The sequence below is a fragment of the Boleophthalmus pectinirostris genome, unplaced genomic scaffold (genome assembly GCF_026225935.1).
Source record: "Boleophthalmus pectinirostris isolate CB_2022bp ecotype Guang Dong unplaced genomic scaffold, ASM2622593v1 HiC_scaffold_10, whole genome shotgun sequence".
Lineage (NCBI taxonomy): Eukaryota > Metazoa > Chordata > Actinopteri > Gobiiformes > Gobiidae > Boleophthalmus > Boleophthalmus pectinirostris.
In genome coordinates, this window is record NW_026570971.1 from 13,408,827 (window position 1) to 13,430,214 (window position 21,388).

The 21,388-nt window shown below is 42.3% G+C and overlaps 1 protein-coding gene across 7 annotated transcripts in view; it reads left to right on the plus strand.

The window, feature by feature from the left end:
- Positions 1–21,003, plus strand: part of esrrb (estrogen-related receptor beta) — a 31,399-nt gene extending 10,396 nt beyond the window's left edge. For 2 of the 7 annotated variants that reach the window (XM_020919654.1, XM_055157719.1), the window contains 5 exons: positions 2,777–2,893; positions 8,473–8,583; positions 9,043–9,204; positions 18,017–18,286; positions 20,759–21,003. In XM_020919654.1, coding sequence (XP_020775313.1) covers positions 2,777–2,893; positions 8,473–8,583; positions 9,043–9,204; positions 18,017–18,286; positions 20,759–21,003 — 905 coding nt within the window. Of the gene's footprint in view, positions 1–2,743; positions 2,903–7,512; positions 7,516–8,472; positions 8,584–9,042; positions 9,205–18,016; positions 18,287–20,758 lie in introns of all 7 variants that reach the window. The other 5 variants (XM_055157732.1, XM_055157707.1, XM_055157713.1 and 2 more) reach the window with 5 other exon arrangements.
- Positions 21,004–21,388: the final 385 nt, after the last annotated feature.

Consider the following 21,388-nt stretch of genomic DNA (forward strand, 5'->3'; position numbering starts at 1 on the left):
CCAATTAGAAACTCAGGCACGCGTCGCCGGGTAATTTCAGGGAAAGGAGGGGAAAAAACCCAAGACTTCTTTAGATTGGAGAGGGACCCTGCTGCTGCTTCAGAGGAGAGCAGGAGAGGCTTAATGGCATAATAATCAGACCAGGGTCCCAGACAAGGAAGGCAGGAGGACACAGGCCCTATTTGGGGGAGGTGTAAGCCTTACAAAACTGATGAAAGGAAGAAAAATGAACAGTTAAATAGAGTGTTCTTGAAGGGAGGAGAGTGCTGCTGATGAGAAGAGATTCATTAAAGGAATAACAAAGTCGTCCAGGGTGGAGTTACAGACAAGTCTCTGTAATGACAACAAATCAGTCATTAACACAGTGTTGGAAGACTCTTAAGAAGCAGCATTAAGTACTTCAGTGTAACTTGGGTTTCTGGTTCATCCACCTGTCCTTTCCTTTTCAGCAGAGATACAGTGAATATCCATCTTCTAGCACTTATTCATTCAGCCAATGCCCCTTGACCCCTCACATGAGGATAGTTACATTAGTCAAGGCCAGGTTCAAATTAATGTCAGCCCTGATGCCCATCCATCCTGGATGTACCTGCACTCTGGCCGCTCCCCAATCATAGCCCCATCCCTGCACTTCTTGTGTGCCACCAATCAAAAACATGGGAGCGTGTTTTCTTCCCATTTTGAACCCAAGTGTAAAATTGCTTGAAAGCAACTGAACTCCTTGGCCTTCTTTTATATGAAGTAATAGACCTTGACAGAAAGCCTGTAAAAGTCACTTTAGATTTTGATGAGAAATACCTGCCATTTTAGTGTAATTTACTTACAAGACCTGACTTTCCCCCTTGTGCCCTGGCATGGGTCCTGAGAAGCCATAAAATAGATTGAGACAGATACTTATCAAGAAAAGAAGGAGGGAAATCTTTTTCTTCTTTTTTCACAATTAGGTTATTGGTAACCATAGCATAACCTCTAGCACACGGATAAGCACACAGCGGCCATATTGTTATTTCAGGAAGTCCTGGGGATTGTATGGTCTCAACTGGTCTGATGAAACAGTATTTAAAGCTCAAACGAACACTATGTAGCTTTCCCAATGAAGGGGTCCACCTGCTTGGGATGTTAGTGTGTCATATGGAATGTTCCACATTTAACTGTCTCCATGGACACAACTAGGTGACTTCACAGGACCAACTTACAGGGCAAATCCGTGGAGAGGCAAGCCCTCTCATACCAAGTGTGCAACGTATTTTTTACAACAAAAACGCCTGTAACTGTAACTGCAGGTGTGGACTGCCAGAAAAGTTACATAGTGCACCTTTAAAGCTTTGGCATCCAACAATGTTAATACAAAACAAAACAGTGCAGCACCAGCACTGACATGAGTAATCTGACATTAAATGAACTGTTGACATCTAGTAGCTGCTGTTTATTATTGTAATGTTTATATTGCTCTCCAATGATGGCACCATTATTATGTTCACTTTAGTCTGTAACAACAGAGAGAAAGCCAATCAGAGCTCATCAGCCTCTTCCCTCACACCTTTATTTACCCCAATCCCAACGAGATGAGAGGAATTAGCATAATGATTTCTATCTCAGATATAAGCTGGAATTTCTAATTATTTATAACAGCTTGGGACCCCCGACTTGATCTGTCCAATATTGTTAACATAATTGCATAAGTTGTCAGAGGATGTTGGTGGGCTTGTCGAGAGATGCCAGTTTAATATCACTGGGCTTTCTGTTACTTCTAATGTATGCAACCATCACACTATGTAACAAATTTGGCTAAGGCAGGTTTTGTATACACACATTGAAACTTTATTATTTTGTTGAGCAATCCTTTTATGGTAATGCAAAGTATAATCAGTATAGCTTACACCTTAATTTCATAATACACTAAGAAATACTAAAGCCTAAGAAATACCAATGTCAAAAGCCTTATATCTCAAAGCCGATTGAAAAGGTGGATAATTCAAAGTCCTATGCTGAAGCATCCATTATATAGAATCCCTTTATTGAAAAGGCCTGAACTGAGAGAAATGTAGGGAATCAGACAGCAGCGGAAGAATCTCTGTGCCTATTACTAATGCGGGGTGCACCAGAGACAGCTCTTTTATTGTGGAGCAATGAAACTCTTTTTCATTGGAGTCAGACGTTGCAGCTGAATAATGCATTAGGGCCCTCGCCGCTGCTCTATGTAAATAGTCAACAATGGCAACAGCGGTAACAACAGGTTTGGGTTTGCCTCAGTATTATGTAAAATGGTCAGAGGCGCATGTCCGTCTATTGTGGCTTTAGCTGTATCGTCAGAGTGGAGGCTACAGGAGAGGGACTGGACAAGCACAGAATACATGAAGAGTATTGCTGTACACTGAGGGGATTGCAAGGTTTTAGACGTTCATCTACGAAGTTATGTTTTGTCTCTCTCTTGTAGTAGGATAGTTGTTACATGTTAGCAAAATGCTGAAACTATGTGGAAAGACATATATACTTACTACATACATATATGTATGTCCATTGAATTATAATCTCTGCATATCTTTATTGTTTTGCTGCTTTTATATACTCGATTCTAGATGTTGGATCAACTTGCTTTATGTAGAAATTACGTAGGGCAGGATTTAAATAGTAAAAACAAAAAACTGAATTACACATTTCAAAACAACATACATTTCAAAACAACATACAAATGTCATATAAAATGATAAACATCAAATATATTGTTTGATGTCCTTGTCAGATTTTTTCAGACTTATTTCTCATTTACTCACAGGTAACATAGAATACAGCTGTCCGGCAACAAATGAGTGTGAGATCACAAAAAGAAGACGCAAATCATGTCAGGCTTGTCGCTTCATGAAATGCCTAAAAGTGGGGATGCTAAAAGAAGGTAAGAACAGTTTTTTACTACCACCATACAGGGGTGTATAGTTTGTAATAATGTAATAATGTAATAATGTAATAATCTAATTTCAACATGAGTCTCACAATATTATCATGAATTTATAAGCTCCTGGGTTTAAAAAGTATTGATTGGTGGCAGTGCATTTGTAAAATACGCACAGTTAAAATGAAGTTTTGAAATATCATGGAAGATTATGGAGCATATTTGTAATACTGTGAGCATCACCACAATAAATATTAAAGCATTTAATACCAGGTAATACTGTACCATGAGATTTGGATCTCATTACTGCATCTGTACCGTGACTTGGCCTAGGCACTGTCTGTCCTCCCACTAGCACCACAGCGGTAAATAATGTGCAGTTGAGCTGGGGACAGAGAAACGCTGAATAGGTTGATGGCTTCGTCTGAGTAATAGAAATGTAACCGTAGTCCTTCTGGAAGGGCTCAGGCCAGGTCCCCCAGCACACACACCAGTCTCAGCTCTCCTCGGCATATTGATCCGCTAAATGTTTTTCTGAACATCCCAGCTCTCTTCCTGTGGATGTTTTTTTAAAGTCACACCAACAGGGAATTCTGTGACAATTAAACATGCTTCCGATGGATTTGTCTGGCTGCCCTCCTCCTCTGTCCACATGGCCCTGAAACCCCTGGAGACCTCGAGGAAGCACCTCTCCCTTCTCTTTCACCAGATACAGATAGCATTGCACTAGTGGTTTTTCAGCAGTCTCACTCTGACGCACTGTCTGCTCCTGTCAAAAAGCCTGGAGAAATGAATAATGAAAGATGTGTGGCTTGGGGTTAAGTGGTGTTATTACATTTATTCAAACCTCCTATGGGAGTGCAAAGAGAATTTGTTGTTTTTTGCTTCTTTAAGTTGTTATGGGCCACATGCTTAGAGCATACTTAGAGATGTGACACTCTTTGAAAATATGTTTATCCTTTCCACTGATGAAGCAGTCTGACTTTTTGTTTGATTCGGCTAACATGCCGCATTTTACATCTTCCCTAAAATTATTTGATCCTTATATGAGACCTTTCCCGTTGTGAAATTGTTTACTTGTAAATAATTTACTTAATGCAAAAGGATTAATATTATTATGCTTCTGTCCCCCTATATATCTATTGAATCCACACCAAAAGTAGGAGCCTTAGCCCATGTGGATTGTCAGACAGTAATAGAATCCCCTGCAGCCAGATAAAGCTGCGGTGCCAGAAAGATGGAGTAATCACATTACTATCTGATGAAAAATGTATGCCAATATATCATCTCAGAGAAGAAGAGACTACAAAAATATGTAATCGTGGCTATAAATGAATGACCAGTGTCAGGTGAGCGTATAAAGGGTGTAAAAGTCAAATATGCTTAGTCCAGTCAATTCTGCACTCTTCTGTGTATTCAACAGTAGAGTGAGAGAATAAGAATGACCCCGTTTTACATGGAGCTGGACTCCCTCACGCTGTTGTAATTGTTCCTTACCTTTTCCTTACATTCAGCGAGCATAGCTTCAAATGAAATAGTGTTGTTCATGCGCCCATGTGACCCATGTTACTGCAGAAAGGTCACGTTGTGTCTCAATGGAAGATGTCCTATTTTAAATTTACAGAAACATTGGAGTATAACACTCAATTCAATTCAATTCAAATTTATTTATATAGCACATTTAAAACAACTTCAGTTGACCAAAGTGCTTCACATACAAGTCAACAGCAACAGCATAGAAGAAACAGTTACATATACAAATATACAGAAAACATGTTAAAACTACCAAGATAACCTGACTAGCTCGTACTAAATGCCAGGGAGAAGAGGTGAGTTTTCAGTCTTGTCTTAAACTGCGTTACAGACTGAGAGGATCTGACAGCAAGAGGAAGGCAATTCCATAGTCTGGGCGCTGCCACAGAAAAAGCTCTGTCACCTCACACTGCTCCCATATGTTTTATATGGAGAAAGTGAAGAAGGGAAATAAAGCAGTGAAATGAGGAATATGCAAGTGTAGTATTAACATTAAGAGACAATATTATGCAAAATTTTCAGCTTTCTACCATGTTATAATGCTGTTTCCTCATCAGAAACATGACGGAAGAAGTTTTAGATGTCATCCATGCACGAGTATTTTAGCGATTTCTCCCGGGCCCTATTTGAACTCTCCTTACACTTAGCTGTAAGATGTTGTGCTCCTTAAATGTACAAAACATGATACATGAGCAACTTCACAAACCTGTGATGTGCACTAGTTTCTTTAGTAAAATGTACACTGTGTTGTGATAGAGTTAATACAGGGAGCAGGGAAAGTTTCACTTTCAAAAAAGAAAGTGAAACTCATAAAACATGTTAATACATTGTTTTTTGCCAAATATATACCACAAATATACTATTTTCAAAACAATAAAAGGTAACATGGTGATCTAAATATGTTGTGTTAGAAGTTAATACCTCATAGAAGTAAAATACCCCCTCTTTAAGTGCATTACTCTCTGGTAAACAATTCAAGATAAAGAGCAGTCTCTTGGAGGAGTGGCTGTACTATCCTGACTGTATAAAAGAGGAAGTGATCAATAGAAGAATCAAATGTCAGGGGCAACAGGTTTTTCCTCTGATCAATGGAAACGGATCAGAGCTTAGAGTGAGAGAGAAGACAAGATAGTATTGAGAGATTACATTGACATCATTCAGAGGCACTTACACTGAACCTACTTCCTTTATCCCTTACTGCACAGAGCCTGCCGCCTCACACAGCGCAGTATTCTGACTATACAGATTTGGGCATCGCACGCATATGACTTCCAGAGACTAATTATATTGTGTCCTGAACAAGGATGTTGTTCACGGAGCGTTGTGTGGCAAACCTGTAAGTGGAGCATGTGCCAGAGGGGTCACTCTGGCAGCCCAGGGTCAGCAGGTGAAGCGCGATGCAATGCGTGACCATTTTTCCACTCTCCTTGCTCATCACCCAACATGATTAAAAATGCTGTGACACACTTCAAGCATGCAAAGCTGGTAAGAGGGGCCTTTTGAAATAGTGCTGATGGCAGTTTAGTGGGCGGCTTCCTTGAAAGGCAAGGTTCACCATGCCTTGCCTTGTGGCCTTCTGATTTTCCCAGCTAAAATAGGGTCTGCCTAAGCCCCCTTTGGCATTGCCAACCATCCCAGACATCCTGACACTTTCCCCAGGGAGAGACATCAGAACAGGTGAGAGACTCAAAATAAGGACCCCTACTGCGGTCGGCCGCACAAAGTGAGTGAAGACAGCCCCTTTTGTAGGCTAGTGCTTGGAAGGGGATTATTATTGTTTTTGGAGAGAAAGGAGAGCTCGGGGTCAGCTGGCCCTAGCCCCCGCCCTGGGCCAGTGATAATCCGTGCATAAATGCCAGCCGCCTTGGCCACAAGCCCTCTGTCCCTGCAGCCTGCTTTGAAGACATGACACCCGAGCCCAGGCTGCTCTCCTGGTCACACTGTAGCGGCCCATAAAGCACTGACATCAAGTGGTACGCCACTCTTTTCACACATTTATAAGACACCTACTGTTTACTCTGGAGGGAGCCAACCACTCAGAGTCAAATCACTTAAAGCTGCGCGAGCCAACAAAGGGACATCTGAACCTCACAAAGACTTCTTTAAAAGCCTGGCCATGGCGCGCGGCAGCACCAGTCAATGAATCTGCCTCTGCTTTAATCAGTCATTCCTCCTCAGTGTGTGTGCCCTGTCCGGCAGTAAAATGAGACAGGTTAGTGCCAGGCTTTAATTCCTGTCAGCATCTGTTAATTATGACCAGGACTGTTCTAATTAAAAGAGGCACCAATCTACCTTCAGCAATGGCTTTGCACTGGGCTCACATAGCCCAGTGACTTCACCAGGTGAAGGGAGCCGTGAGGACACAAGATATTGAGAAGACTGTGTACAGTCTCCTGATTATAACTTTATAATCATTCAGACTAAGCAGAAGATTATAGAAATAACATATACACAAAAGTATATTTCATCCAAAGTTTTGTAATAATAGTTTTCTGTTATACTTGGATGTGTACTTGTGTACAGGGAGCTCACTCTCTACTTCTTGCTGGAAAGACTCAGTTGGGAATTGGGCATAATTGGGTTAGTGGGTTGTCAGTGTCAGGAAATTGAAAGACAATTCTAATCAGATTTGTGTTTCAAGGGAATCAAATAATTTTTGTTACTGTAAGAAACCTCCTCTGTTACATAGCATTGGGTGTATATTAGTAAAAGTTAGCTCAAATCATTGCATTGACCTACAATATTTGTGAGTCTCAATGCACAGTACTGCTCTGTGTCCGCTCTGTCCCCACTGCTCTCGTGCCGTACTGTGCGACCTCTATCCAGTGCATGGGACATATCCAAACTCATCCATTCCAAGAGCACTCGCTGATGGCCAAATTGTATTAGGCTCATTTGCAGTGGCTACACAATGCCCAGGTTTGACACCATTCTCCCTGTTATAAAGTGATGAAACCATCAAGGAAGTGCTGTGGCTGCGCCTGTCTCTCGCTCAGAGGACACAGGACGCTGACAAATTAACTCTTCCTCCACCAGCAGCATTACACTCAGGCTTCTCTCATCCACCCTTTAGTATACAATTTGTTTAGGAGGTTACATTATGCACACACGGCAAATTGAAAAGGATTCTCCCTCTTGACAGGATTAAGATATCAGGCTGCACTGAAGCTGTACTGTCAAATATGGAGGTCCGGGATAGACACATTTGCATAGTATTACATTAAATAACAAAATACCTGCCTTGTGGTATCAAATAAACAGAACAACACAGAAGACATATTTTAACAATGTTGAAAATTAATACAAGAGAAAAGACATCCAAATGGAAACATCCTTATCAAATAATGAGATAATAAATAACTTATGTTATGATGAGGCTGGTTTGACATTTACAGTATCAGTGCAGGACCTGGCCTTTAGGTGTGCTTGGGCGTGATAAGACTGCGGTGCTCCTCCAGTGAAAGAGGGGTGAAATAAGGCTGTTTTATGGGAAAGCAATACCCAGGTATCTCTGTGCAGAATGACAGCAGAAAACAGGGTGTATTGTGCAGTGGATACCAAAGCCCCTGAGCGTGGACATACACACAAACACACGTCCCAAAATGCATGTAAGTGGCAGCTAATTAGTATGCAGTCTGCCTCACCCCAAAAGCTAAATAATTAGAGGGCCAGTCTGTGAGATCAGTGACCCCGCGTTAAATATTCATATGTTTAGACCTGCTCTGGGCTCAGCTGTGTCACACTAGACTAGCCAGGCATGGACCACATATGGGAGGACAGCCGTGCTTCTGACATGTCCACGCACTCGCACATCCAGCTAGATACACTTTTGAGAGATAAATCCTATAGTTTCATTATGCCAGTATTAGTAGCATGCTTTTATACTGAATGGATAGAAATTGGAAATTGTGTTGTTAAATTAGATATGAATTACATGCTCTCCTATCATGATGTCGGAATTTTGACTGTTGATATATCTGATAAGCCATTACCTTTTTATTACAAGCTTTTTATTACTTTTTATTACTATTGTGTCTTGTCTTCCCCAGGAGTGCGTCTGGACCGTGTGCGAGGGGGCAGACAGAAGTACAAACGGAGGCTGGACACAGAGAACAACCCATACCTGGGGCTGACGCTCCCCCCTCCCACCAAAAAGCCTCGTGAGTACTGCCCATTGTCTCCCACCTCCGCCGTCCCACTGCCAGGCCAGCAAGCAGGTAAAACTATAGGACCCTTCTAGGACAGACTCATGCCCCCCTCACATCTTTGGATAGAAATGTAGGCCAAGCTCTGATCAAGGCTGGAATATGAGAAAAGAAAAGTTAAGCTAGAGGCCAATTTTGTACTTTAATGTACCGTAAATGCCTTTGTCAGTAATACTAGTTAAATCTGGAGTATATACACAACAGCATTTTGATTTTATATATATATATATACATATATATATATATATATATATATATATATATATATATATATATATATATATATATATAATATATATAATATATATATATATATATATATACACACACACACACACACACACACATATATATATTTTGGGCTTTTAAAATATCATATCTTTGATGTCCCTCTCCATCACTGTCTGTTCTCAGTTACAAAAATAGTATCGCACTTACTGGTGGCTGAACCAGAGAAGATCTATGCCATGCCAGACCCAACCATGCCAGAGAGCGACATCAAGGCGCTAACCACACTATGTGACCTGGCAGACCGCGAGTTAGTCGTCATCATCGGCTGGGCCAAACACATCCCAGGTATGAACTATTTTGACATACTGCATGTATTTTTAGATTCATAGAAATACAAACCACAATCTAAAGTCCCTGTCTAAACTAGACAGCATGTGCTGTAATCATAGGGGATTTAGGGCAAAGTTGGGCTCCTGCCCAATCAAACAACCCATCATAGCACACACACTTATGCACACAGACACGGCCTCAGGTGCACACACAGTGAATTATTGATGGACATAATCATGTTTCTTCCTTGGCCCTTACACATTCTGATGGACAAGGTGTTAGGTTAGAAGTGCCTGTTGAATTAAGGATACAGCAGCTCACGTCAGCAGAGATTTTTTTCAAGACTTTTGCTCTGATTTTGACACCGGATACATTGTTTAGCCCTTCTTTTTGCAAGCCAGGCAAATTCTGCTTGATCTTGCTCTTGACCTCCATAAGTCTATAACATTAAAGTGCTGCCGGCGTACAGGAGTAACAAAGTAAATGAATCCACCCCTCTGTGGCTCCTCCATAACCTCTACCTCTCATCAGCATACAGTATATTGGGCAGTCACAAGTGTCAGCAAAGGGAAGTGCACTCTTTCAAACAGAAGACAGCACAAATAATGCTCACTTATTTGGAAAAGGGACTCCATCTGACCTCAGGCAGGTGGATTTTGTCCTGAAAAGGTTTTAGAGTTCTTCTCAGAAGGAGGCTATTAATCAGTACAGATCTGATAGTAAGGAGATTAGCCCTGGATGTGCCGCTGTACCCTGCTTGGATCACTGCTGGGATCTCTCCCGTGGCCCTGCATCGTCAGCACGGCCAGAGTTTAAACAAGAGGCTTACTCAGGACTGGATCACTACTGACCTGATAACACAGTCTCAGACTGACCCAAAATTACACAGGTGACACACAAGTGCCCCGGCTGTTGTTTCCTCCTATATTTCTGTACATTAAAGGACCGCTATGTAACAAAAAAATTAGGGTTTGTCATCTGCTTGTCTCCATCAAAATGTTATTGCTTCAGCTGGAACTATGGCATAAACATGTGCTTCTTGCATTGATTTTATTTCAGGTGCTTTTAAATAGCTTTGAAAAACGTGCATTCTTATTGTGAGAGTGTGTGTGCCTTTCCAGTGATCTGCCCTGTAACTTGACTCTCTAAGAAGATAGATACATTGAATGCCATACTGGGGTATATTCCAGGATATCCAGCAATAACATCTCTATGGACACAAGCAAGTCCCTCCACCAGAAATGTTACACAGTGCTCCTTTAAAATAGACTGCTGTAAAGACACAGACATATGGTACTTATGTTTGTCACAGGTTATCTAAGGCTCAGTGGTGATGTAAGGCTCATTGGTAGGCAGTCAGAGTCATGTGTCATTGTAACAATTAAATACTCCCCTTCCAAGGTTTTATTTCACAAACAGTTTACACAGTAAACAATCCTGGAGAATCAGTCTTTTCATTTATTATATAACTGTGTGTCAGTATGAAGAAGTGTGTTAATCAGATTAGATTAATGCTGTATGTATTGTACAGTGGATATCATCAGAGCAGTAATAAGATTTGTCCCAGAGAGTAGCACAGGACTCGTCTTTCCAGTGGATTGATAATGATCATTTAACCCAGAACCTGAGGCTGTAAGTCTGATTGCCTGTCCTGAGTGCACGGACAATGTGTGGCACATGCAATTTGGTATCACCCGTTTTTAAGTAGATTATACCGTGATGGGATTGTGTGTACATACAGAAGAAAGTTGGTGCAATGGATACAGTGGTTGTGGTGTCCCTTTGCAGCTGCATGTATTAGGACAGTCGGTGTCCTCTGGCCATGAAATGGCTGCATAATTGAGTTGTACATGGCTGAACCTGATCAGAGACGGTTCACTGGTTGAGTGAGACTCCATTGCACTAACACTCTATGCACCAGTGGTACCTCAGGGCAGCCACCACTCACTGTCTGCTGTACTTCTCCCCTCATCTGCTCCAGAACATGCAAGTGGAGTGGGAAAGTGCTGATTACATTTTGATAGATTTTTGAAGCCTTAGGCAGTGGAATTAAAAAGATTAACAGTTCATTATGAAATAGACCACATTGATTAGGCCATTGACAGATGGGCCGATAACCCAAGTCCAATGTAACAATTTAAATGTCATGGAAATTGGCACTTACCTTCCCTCAATTGGATTTTAATTCCCCTCTGTTCTGTACTAATATTTATAGTCATTTTGAGGGAATTTGTCCATTAGATAGTGTGGAGTTATGCTTCGTCAGCGTTAGCCTGCTTAGCACCTATAAAAATATCACAAAGGAGATTGTTTTGGAACACAAATAACTTTGTATATACGATCAGGTGTAACATGTAGCCATATGAGACAGAGCTGTAAAAAGAGTCCTTAAGCACTTTTGACAGAGCCTTGATTAATGGATAAGTAGTGCGGAGGTTCAGACACTTGTCACTGCTCCAAATAGCTCCATGAAACAGACTTGACTTGCCTGGGGCCCATGGTCATTAGAGGCAGTGTTAAGAGAACGCTGACAGATGGCTTGTTGCTCCTGAGGTGCTAACAACCTTTGACACACATAGGCACACAGACATATACACGGGGCCACCTCTCATCTGGGGCCAGGCCTTAAAGCAGGACTTCTCTGTCCTTACACTTCTGGATTTTGTGCACTTAAACATGGCTGCCTTTAGTGGATGGATGCTCAAGGCATTGCTCATCTAAATGAAATTATCATCTGTTCAAATGTTCAAAATGAGAGAGCGACCAATTTCATCTTTATTCCCTGTGATGGGCTCCCAGCTTGTGTGTGCCTGGTCCCCTTCCAGCATTTCAGGCTGCAGTGTTTTCAGTTGGGAATTCAGCGAAGGCTAAAGGGCCAAGCAAATATTGACACTGCACCTGTGCTGCTTTGCTCCTACACAAATAAAACATATTTTTACACTGGCATGTTAGTGCTAGAATTCATGATATTTAAATAGAGTCAAAGCCTGTGTCATTCCAATGTCCCAGTTTTCCTTTTTACTTTTGACATTCAGAGCCGTTCCATGTAATAACCTTGTTTACAGCCGTGTGCATTTATCATATCCATTTTATTGTATTTCTCATCAGCTGTGCTCTTGACAGACAACAACATCCTGGCGTGTTGTTAGCGGCGTTAAGAGGACACCACGCCTCTTGTATGTTGTCTTGTTTTTCACCCACCCCCGACCCCCACACACTTCGAGCAGCCCTCCTCCTCACCCCTCCCCAACCCCCCGTCCCCCTGTGGCCCCCGTTTTCTCTTTGCCATTAAATTGTGAAATCTACTTACTGTGTTGCCAGGCTGATCCCGCTCAAGCTGCGTAATCTCCTTGTAATAGAGTGTGAATACTGCCCAGCAATAAATCAGCACCTCATCAACGTACTTTATTAAATATAGATACCAACAGACAGCTCTAGTATATTCAATTTACTTTCTGACGTAGGCTTCAACATGGGAGATAAAGATAGATTGAGCAATCAGGTGCATGCTAAGGCCCCAAACCTGAGCGGGAGGGCAGGAGCGGGCTGGTGCACCTGACAAGATTGAGATGGGGCGTGTTGATGGAGACTGACAGGGTTTAGACATAGCACTTAAGTTATGACAGCTTACTATACTAAGCTGGTCAGTCTGGTCATGTCAAGATGTCAGAATACAACTAAGTTTTGTACATGCCTTTGTTTGAGGCTCCATCATAGTGATTCCCAATTTTTTTATGTCAGATGCCCTCCCTCATGCAACCTTCCCTTGTACACTGCACGTGAATCTCTTTTTTACTTGCATAAAACAAATAAATCATCATATAAAGGGCTTAAAAATGATTTTGTTCTGAAATTGCTTATCTAAACTTAAAAAGCTATTTCCGAATTTCTGTTGAATATGTTTTTTATGTCAGATGCCCTCCCTAGTAAACTTCAAAACTGCATGTGAATCACTTTTTTGCTTACATCATAAATTTCATATAAAATAAAAAAAGATTTTTTTTCTGTAATCACTTATCCAAACTTTACAATTTTAAGTAACATCCTCTTAGAGCAGTCGTATCATTTCAGTTTTTACTCTAATAAATCTGAAGTATTGTGTAAGATATTAAAAAAATGCTCTATGTTGACTAAAATTATGTCAGTGGTTAATTATTAATAGATCATTAATGAGAAAATGCTGGGCTCAGTTGTGGAATAAATGGTCTTCCGAATAGAGCGAAGCCAGTAAAATATATAGTGCGTGATTTTCCTTCTAAGTGTGCGTCCACAGAGCGCCACCCCTCATTAGCACTGCGGCGTGATGGCAGCGTAGATAAATTATGTGTAATTATGGCCTGATTAAAGCCAGATTCATCTTGGTCTTTGGGGCTAAACAGAGATATGTAACATCAATATAAAGAGGAAGGGGGGGGCACTTGGGGAGGGGCTAACCACTTCCTCGCAGAAGGTCAGGAGGTCACAGAGTGCAGATTAAAACAAGGGGATTACAGCATTTAACGTTCCTTGGCCTCATAATGTTCACAGCCCGCCGCTCAAATCACCCATTCGTCAGCGCCTTCAATAAGATAATGGGCTAGTTATCATTCAAGAAGGAGACAGATAGTGGCTGTGTAAGTGCGCTCAAGGCTACATTAAAAAAAGGAGAATTTTGTTCCTGGGCAGTGCAGTTTGTATTGATGCGCTTGTTGTGAATAGTAAAAGCAGTCTTAGTGTCATCAAATATGTGTCCGGGGAAAAGGCTCGTAGCAAACTGAGCTGTTTGTGTTTGTGCATGTGGCTGGACTTCAGCTCAAATTATTTATGTCAAGCACAGCAATATATTACTTAGCGGTTATTGATTAGGTCCTCCCGGTGCTGTCATGTGAAAGGTAAATAACTCATACCAGCTTGTTTACCTATGAAAAAGGGAAGGGGAAGTGGTGTTGGTAGGGCTGCACGATATATTGCAATTGAATCATGAAATTTCAGCAATTTCAGATAGCGCATTTAACAAACTGCAAAGAAATAAAGAAATATGCTAACCCTTAAGTCTGTAGATCTCAGCATGTTCTAAACACATACAATTCTTAGATTAGTTAAAGTTCAGATGTAAGCCTTCTGTCAAAAGTTATTCCACATTTTATATTTTTATATATTTTAAATTGCAAAGCTACACAATACTTAAAAAAAAAGGAAAAAAAGAAGAATGCTTTTTTTCTTTACATTTCACATGGACTTACGAATCATTTTTGATGGAGTCGGAGTAAAGATTTGCTTTGTAATGTCTTATATGTAGAAGTTCAAGGTGCATGCGGTCTGTTTTATCATCTTTTCTGAAAGTATCTCAAACGGACATCTTTGATAGTGAATTGGCTTATGGCAGCAGGATCATTCAGCTCAGTGCGAGGTGAAGAAAAAAGCGATAGGCTGAACCTCTGGGGTCCTGTTAGGGGCCGTTTTACTCCAACTGGGGCCCGGAGAGCACTTGACTTGGCCGGGGTGAGATTGCCGCTGGGCTCGAGTCTTCGGGGCCCGCTTGTCCTTCTGATAGCTGCCCATGATAGATCAGCCCCTGTCCAGCCACAGCCTCGCTCTTTCTCTCTCCCGTTTCCTCGCCCCCCTCACTGCTTATCTGCCTCCTCGCTGGCCCCTATCTTCTCCTCTCTTTCCTCCTTCCCTCTTTCTTTCCTTCCAGCCCGCTCCGGCTCTCCCCCGTCTGCTCTGTTGTCTGATTGAGGGTGAGTTACGAGGGGGTTGCAGCTGGAAGGGGGCCACCGTGCCTCGTAATTACATCTCTTTTTATTACCCGTGCTAATGGCCCTCGGGGAGAAGGAAACAATAATAAATTAATAGAATATGAACTCAAGCTCAACAGAAATCTCCAGCATTTCATTTCGGTGTGTCCTGTGCTCTGGCAGATGAAACGGCGCTCTGATTAATCTGACGGAGGGGTCTGAGCCCACCGTCTGTGCAGTGTTTGGGCTGCCCCCTCCTGCCTACAGCCGGGGGCTCGCACAGATAAAAGAGATGATGTTTTTGGCTGGCAGTGCTGCTCTTAAGTGCTCTTTTTTACCATTTGAGGCACGAGTCCTGGTGTTGGATGCACTTAGCTGTCTTTTTAGTGATAGAACTGTCAAATGTATTGTTTTCTTAAAACGACACATTTTATAATATGTTACTACACAATATTAAAATCATGTCTTTGATGCATTTTTCCAGAGAACAAAGGAAAACAAATGTTATGATTAGGTGTGAGTGTTCCTGCCACAGATCCTGTAGACAGAGATGAGGCGGTGCACTCAGCAGTGGAGTGGAAAAGGCCCTTCAAGCACTCAGACAGGCCTCTCCGCTTTGGTCAATATTGTGTCATGTTTGGTCAAAGCCCGCCAAGGCAGTGGGCTGGAAATGAAGATGTAAATATTGATATTTCATTAGAGGAAATCACCCACTCTGACGGCACTTAACCGGGCCACCTTCAGAGTGCAGCGGCCGGAGCACTGTGTGACCTGCGGAGTCGGGAAGTCACTTCATTACTCGATTAAATTGAGTGGAAAAAAGCGAGGCAACGACACAAGATCCCATTTGGAGCGATAATTTAGGCCCCGAGAAGAGGGGACGGAGCAGGCGAAAAACACCACCTCTCCATCTCACAACACTGGATTAAATTCAAGGACTTTTAGCGTCAAAGGTAATTGTAGGCTGTTGCGGCGTACGCGTGCATATGGCTGAGAGGTGTCTGCTGCATCAGAGCAGCTCGAAAGCCTCTCCAACAAGCCCTGAACCGGGCCTTCACACGGGCTGTCACATTGGGAGCAGCGCTTTAGTTCCGCTCCAGTCCTCCTTGGCATTAAAAGGCTAGACAAAGCCTTGCCTGTGATTGTGATGCCAACCTGATGCAGCAATCAAGACCACATCTCCACTCGCATGACAATTTCCCTCCGGCCAGTCCACAGGCTGTCCAACTTAATGGCCACGTATGCAGACAAGGAAATCACACAACATTTTACGATGCATTTTGAATACATGTAATAGCACCATGTTCACCAAATATGGCTTATTGCCTCCACTGATAATAGCTGCGTGTCTTGAGTGCTTTTGGCAGTTTGCTTTTGTTGGGTCTAATTTGGGCTCTGCAGACCTCTGACCAGTCCAGCTCGGCACCGGCACCTTTCTGTTAGCACTCCATTCTACTGACTATTGATTCCCCTTCAAAATGTGAAGGCCCTCACATTCTGATCACAATCTGTTAATTAATGTATCCTCCAGCTCTTCCCTGCAGTGGTCATCACCTCGATAAGGAAAATTGAACACTCAGGGAGCACTCGGCCAGGCTGCTCTGTTCTCTCTTCTGTCTGCACTGTTTTCCCACACACTTCCTCCTCCTCATGTTTCTTTTTCTAGGGCCTATACATGTGTGTTCAAGGTAACCGGGCAGGAGCAGATAAACATCGAGCCGCCAATGCACAGATCATTTATATTTAAGAGAAAACGTGGGGCGTCGCTTTGGTGAGCTGCATGGTCAATACTGTAATCTATCGCCTGTTAATCATGCGCTGGCAGCGGCTGTGACAATGGCAAACTTGTAAAAAGCAATCATATTAATCAGGGGTGGAGCCAAGGAGCTAATATGCTGTCAGAATGGGCCGCCCGCAGGCACTGAGCAGCTCTGTGGGACAGGAGGGAGATGAGGAAATGCAGTCTGTGTATGTGTGTGTGTATGTGTGTGTTAGAGAGAGACGGCAGTTTATTGACAGCTAAAGGCTAGTATGAAAGGAGAGATTCTTATCCACTTTTCAGTTCTATTTTGCTTTACGTTTAATTTTCTCACAGCTCATCTATGGGAGATCTTCTGGTTTGTTTAACTTAATGCTCTGTTCAAAGCATAGGTAGAGGCCTCCAATGGGAAGTCAAAGCAGAGCCACTTTGAGCTGATGATATGGGAAAATTATGACCCTGGCATTATCTCTTATACCGGCCCGACTTAAACTCTGCCCACTTTGTATGTTTGTTTTCTATTACGTCTCTGTGCTCAGGTAGTGTACATACATGCTGCTGACACGTTTGTGTGTCTCCCAGCACTCCGTACATGCCATGTCCTCGACCCCTCCGATGAGGCTGCATGGCAGTGTTAATCCCCCTCACACCAATACAAGTGTGACAGAATACAAGGGGTAACCACGGCTTTGTGTCCCTCAGACCTTTGCACTGTCCGCACTCACAGTAAAGCCCACTCAAGAGCTCTGACACAGGCTTCAAAAGAGAGCACACAACCTGCATTTAAAATTAACGGCCCTGGTTAATATGGGCTTTGACTGGTGTGTCCCAGCTACTGAAACACAGGTCAAGTTGACAAACGTGGGAATCTTGTGTTCTCCACTTCTCATCTTGTGTATTTTTGCACAAGCCAAAATTGGGCTAAATTAATTATACATTTAGTGGTCATTTTAGATATGGTATGATACATTTTAAAAGTAACAACTCTTGGTTGTATAAATATCTATACTACACAATAATAGACATATACATTTTTAATGTATATATTTAAGAAATTATGTATGGAAATAAATGTCTTAAGATTTTTCATGTAGTGTCAGTCATCATGATAAAAATGTTGTTATAACATTTTCACACCCTTATCTAATATTTCAGCAAGCCAAGCTAAATATTATAAATAAAACTGTACATCAAGCCAGACAGTCAACAAGCCGGTTAGTAGTGAATTTTAACAATGGTACTCTTTGCGTCCTCATATTATGCACATATAAAATTAAGTAAATGTTTACAGATGTTCAGCAGTGCCATCTAAGCCCCATTAAAGTGTATTCCTTTGCTTGTGTGTTGTCAGGGTTCTCCACTCTGTCCTTGGGCGATCAGATGAGTCTTCTTCAGAGTGCATGGATGGAGATCCTGATTCTGAGCATCGTATTCCGCTCTCTGCCATACCAGGACGAGCTGGTTTACGCAGAGGACTACATCATGGATGAAGAGCACTCGCGGCTCACCGGCCTGCTCGACCTCTACCTGTCCATCCTGCAGCTGGTGCGCAAGTACAAGAAGCTCAAGGTGGAGAAGGAGGAGTTTGTCACGCTCAAAGCCATCGCGCTAGCCAACTCAGGTGACTCCACATACACACATTTAATGTTCATTACTCATTATTTTAAGTAAAGTAGTATTCTGTTCATTGTCCTTGATTCTGATTTAATTATTATACACAACTTAGCAGAATAATAGTATTTTTATTTGTTTTGTTTTAAGACCCACTAGGACAGTGCATAGAATGAAAATGTTATTATTTATATTTTATAATATAGTTATACAGTTTTATTAATCCTGTCTTACTTTTGTATATTTTATCATTATAAAAATTTATATTCAAATTAAAGAAAAAATATTTCTCTAAAATTGAAGAAATATTTTTATTAGTTTCAGTAGTCAGTTCTCTGAACAGCACACAAGTGGCATAAATTGCAGACATGTTGTAAGCGAGTTTGAGGTCTGACATTAGTGAGTTTTCATAGTTTTGTGTAACCTTTAGTTTGGAGCCAGAGATGGAGGGATGATAAGTGCAGTGTTGGTGAAGTGCAGGAGGACAGAGCTGTTCTAATTGAACATCTTATATATTGTGGTATTTCTCCTGCGCTCTTTCTCTATCTCCATAACAGTAGCTGCAGGGCACAGCAGCCAGGAGAGATAAATTTAGCATTTCATTTGGAGCGCAGGGGCTGTCAATAAAATGTGTTAAGTCCAATGGAATAAGTATCAGGGAGTGATAGGCCTCGTTTATTCCAATAGGGAGAAGGCACGCAGCTATCGACAGGCCCCTTTTGAGAAGGCAGGAGCTGTCCCACTCTGATCAATGCTCACCTGGGTCACCGGCTGCTCTCCGCGTTTTGTCCCGACCTGAAAAATGAAAATGCTGATGGTGGGGCTTTGCTTTGACTCCGCACGGCTTTGGTACAGAGGTGGGGCGAGCGGAGAGGAGAACTGGGGGTCGAACACGGAGGGGAGGGTGCTGGGCACATTAGAACAAGGTCTGTGGAAGATCACTCTCCCGGGAGCCCCTCTGTCTGACAGCTGTGAAAATTCATAGCGATTGATTTTGTAATTAGCAGTTTATCAATCCGATCGACGTGGCCTCACTGATGGATTGTGAGGAAATTGTTTCTTCAAAGTTGTTTTTTTAGTCTGCCCCTCCTCCAAGGACTACTACACACAGTGTCTCCTCTCCTCTTTCCCTCCATCTGTTCTGATGTCTCTATCTCTCTTTTTATTTTCTTTTATCCACTTCAGGCCATAACAAAGCGTCACTTTGCATTCAAATCAGTTTAAGCATACCATTTATGTTTATGCACTGGCAATAGAGACATTCCTGACAAAGTTACATTGTTATTTTCACTGCTGTGACAAAATTATGTCACAGCACATTAGATTTTTGTCTTTTGTTCTCTCCCCCTCCTGCCCCCTCCTTCCCATTCACTTTCCAAAATGACCTACTTCATTTTACCGCTGTGGATTTGAAAATCGTCAGGGTGAGAAATGTCTCAAGGTCTTGGGAATACAGTTGTTCCAGTCAATGAATTTGGGGCGAAGTCTGAAATCTGTTTTGCTTTTTATTGTCCCGTGTGGTAAAATCTGCACGGGCAAGGTGAGACCAGTGAGCCAGCCAATGACACGTGGTCTCCTGTGTGCTAGACGGCAGTTAAACAGTGGCCCCGGTCTGTCCCTGAGCGAGCGCCAATGCAGGCTACAGTACGAGGCGAGGGGCAATGTGGCGAAACGTTAGAGGAGAGAGGAGCACCAGAGAGAAGCTTTCCAAACTGAAACCGTAGCTGCCCTGATGAGATCTCTAACACCAACCAGGACAGAACTGGGCTAACAAAATCTGAGAGGAGCCATTTTTTATGTTGTCAGCGAAGTACTCGGGAAGGTTTAGGAATACAAAGGACGTTTATTAATAGTATAATAGCAGATCCGACTTGAGCATGTATCCCTGTACTTGTCTGTCTCAGATCAGACTTAGACGGATTGCTTTTTTGTTTTTTTCAGTCAGACGTACCGCTGAGGCCTGTGAGGAAATTAATTGCAGAGACTTAGGTGCATTCAGCCGTGCTTTTTTATGTGGTCCAATTCTCTAATGGAAGCAGTTTCACATTGTTTTTGTCCTCTGAAACAGTGCTGTGTTTAATGTGTACTCACTCAGCAGAGATTGGGTGCTATTCATGCCATTGTTAGCGGAGGATATCATTGATTTTCAGTCCCTCTGGTCAGGGGCCACGTGAACATCCTGCCTCCTCCACGGGAAAATAGAGAACTAAATAAATAAAGCACAAGTGGTTCTTTTCTTGTTTATGATCTATTCTTTATCGGGGTGCAGTGAGTTACACTGATAATGTGTTCCCAGCACTGACACAGCAGTAAAGATCAATCATCAGATTTAATTTAGTTTTAGAAAAATCCATTTCACATCACTCCTGTTATATTACCAGTGCCAAGTGCTAACTACAATGTTGTACTAGATTCATTTTTTGTCCTGTCAAATAGTAAAGTAGCTGTCCCTGATGCGCTCGCCTGTGCTCTCCTCCTGTAGATTCTATGCACATAGAGGACATGGAGGCGGTGCAGAAGCTTCAGGACGCACTGCATGAGGCTCTGCAGGACTACGAGAGCAGCCAGCACCAGGAGGACCCTCGGCGGGCAGGCAAACTACTCATGACCCTACCCTTGCTCCGGCAGACTGCCACCAAGGCAGTGCAGCACTTTTACAGCATCAAGGTGCAGGGCAAAGTGCCCATGCACAAACTCTTTTTGGAGATGCTTGAGGCTAAAGTCTGATTGGCCGATGGGACTGACATCAGCCAATCACAGACTCTGTCTCTTTGGACACCCGAGATTGTGCTGGACGGGACAGAGTAATCCTGATGAACACTACTGAAAAAGAACAAAATGCAAACTTGGTTATTAGTATTATATAAAATGAATGATGAAGATTAATTTAAAATATATAAGAAATACTATGTACAGTAATAATTTTTGTTAATTGTCAGTGGTCATGTTGTCCAAATGGACCATCTGCCCTCCAGCCCTTCTGAATAAGTTGTTGCCAGAAAAAGGCTTTGTTTTTAAGAAAACTGAACAATCCTTAAATGGTAGCTGGAGGCAGCAGAGGCGCACCTGTTCACATTGTGTTTTCTCCTGGATGTGACCAGGAAATGTACTG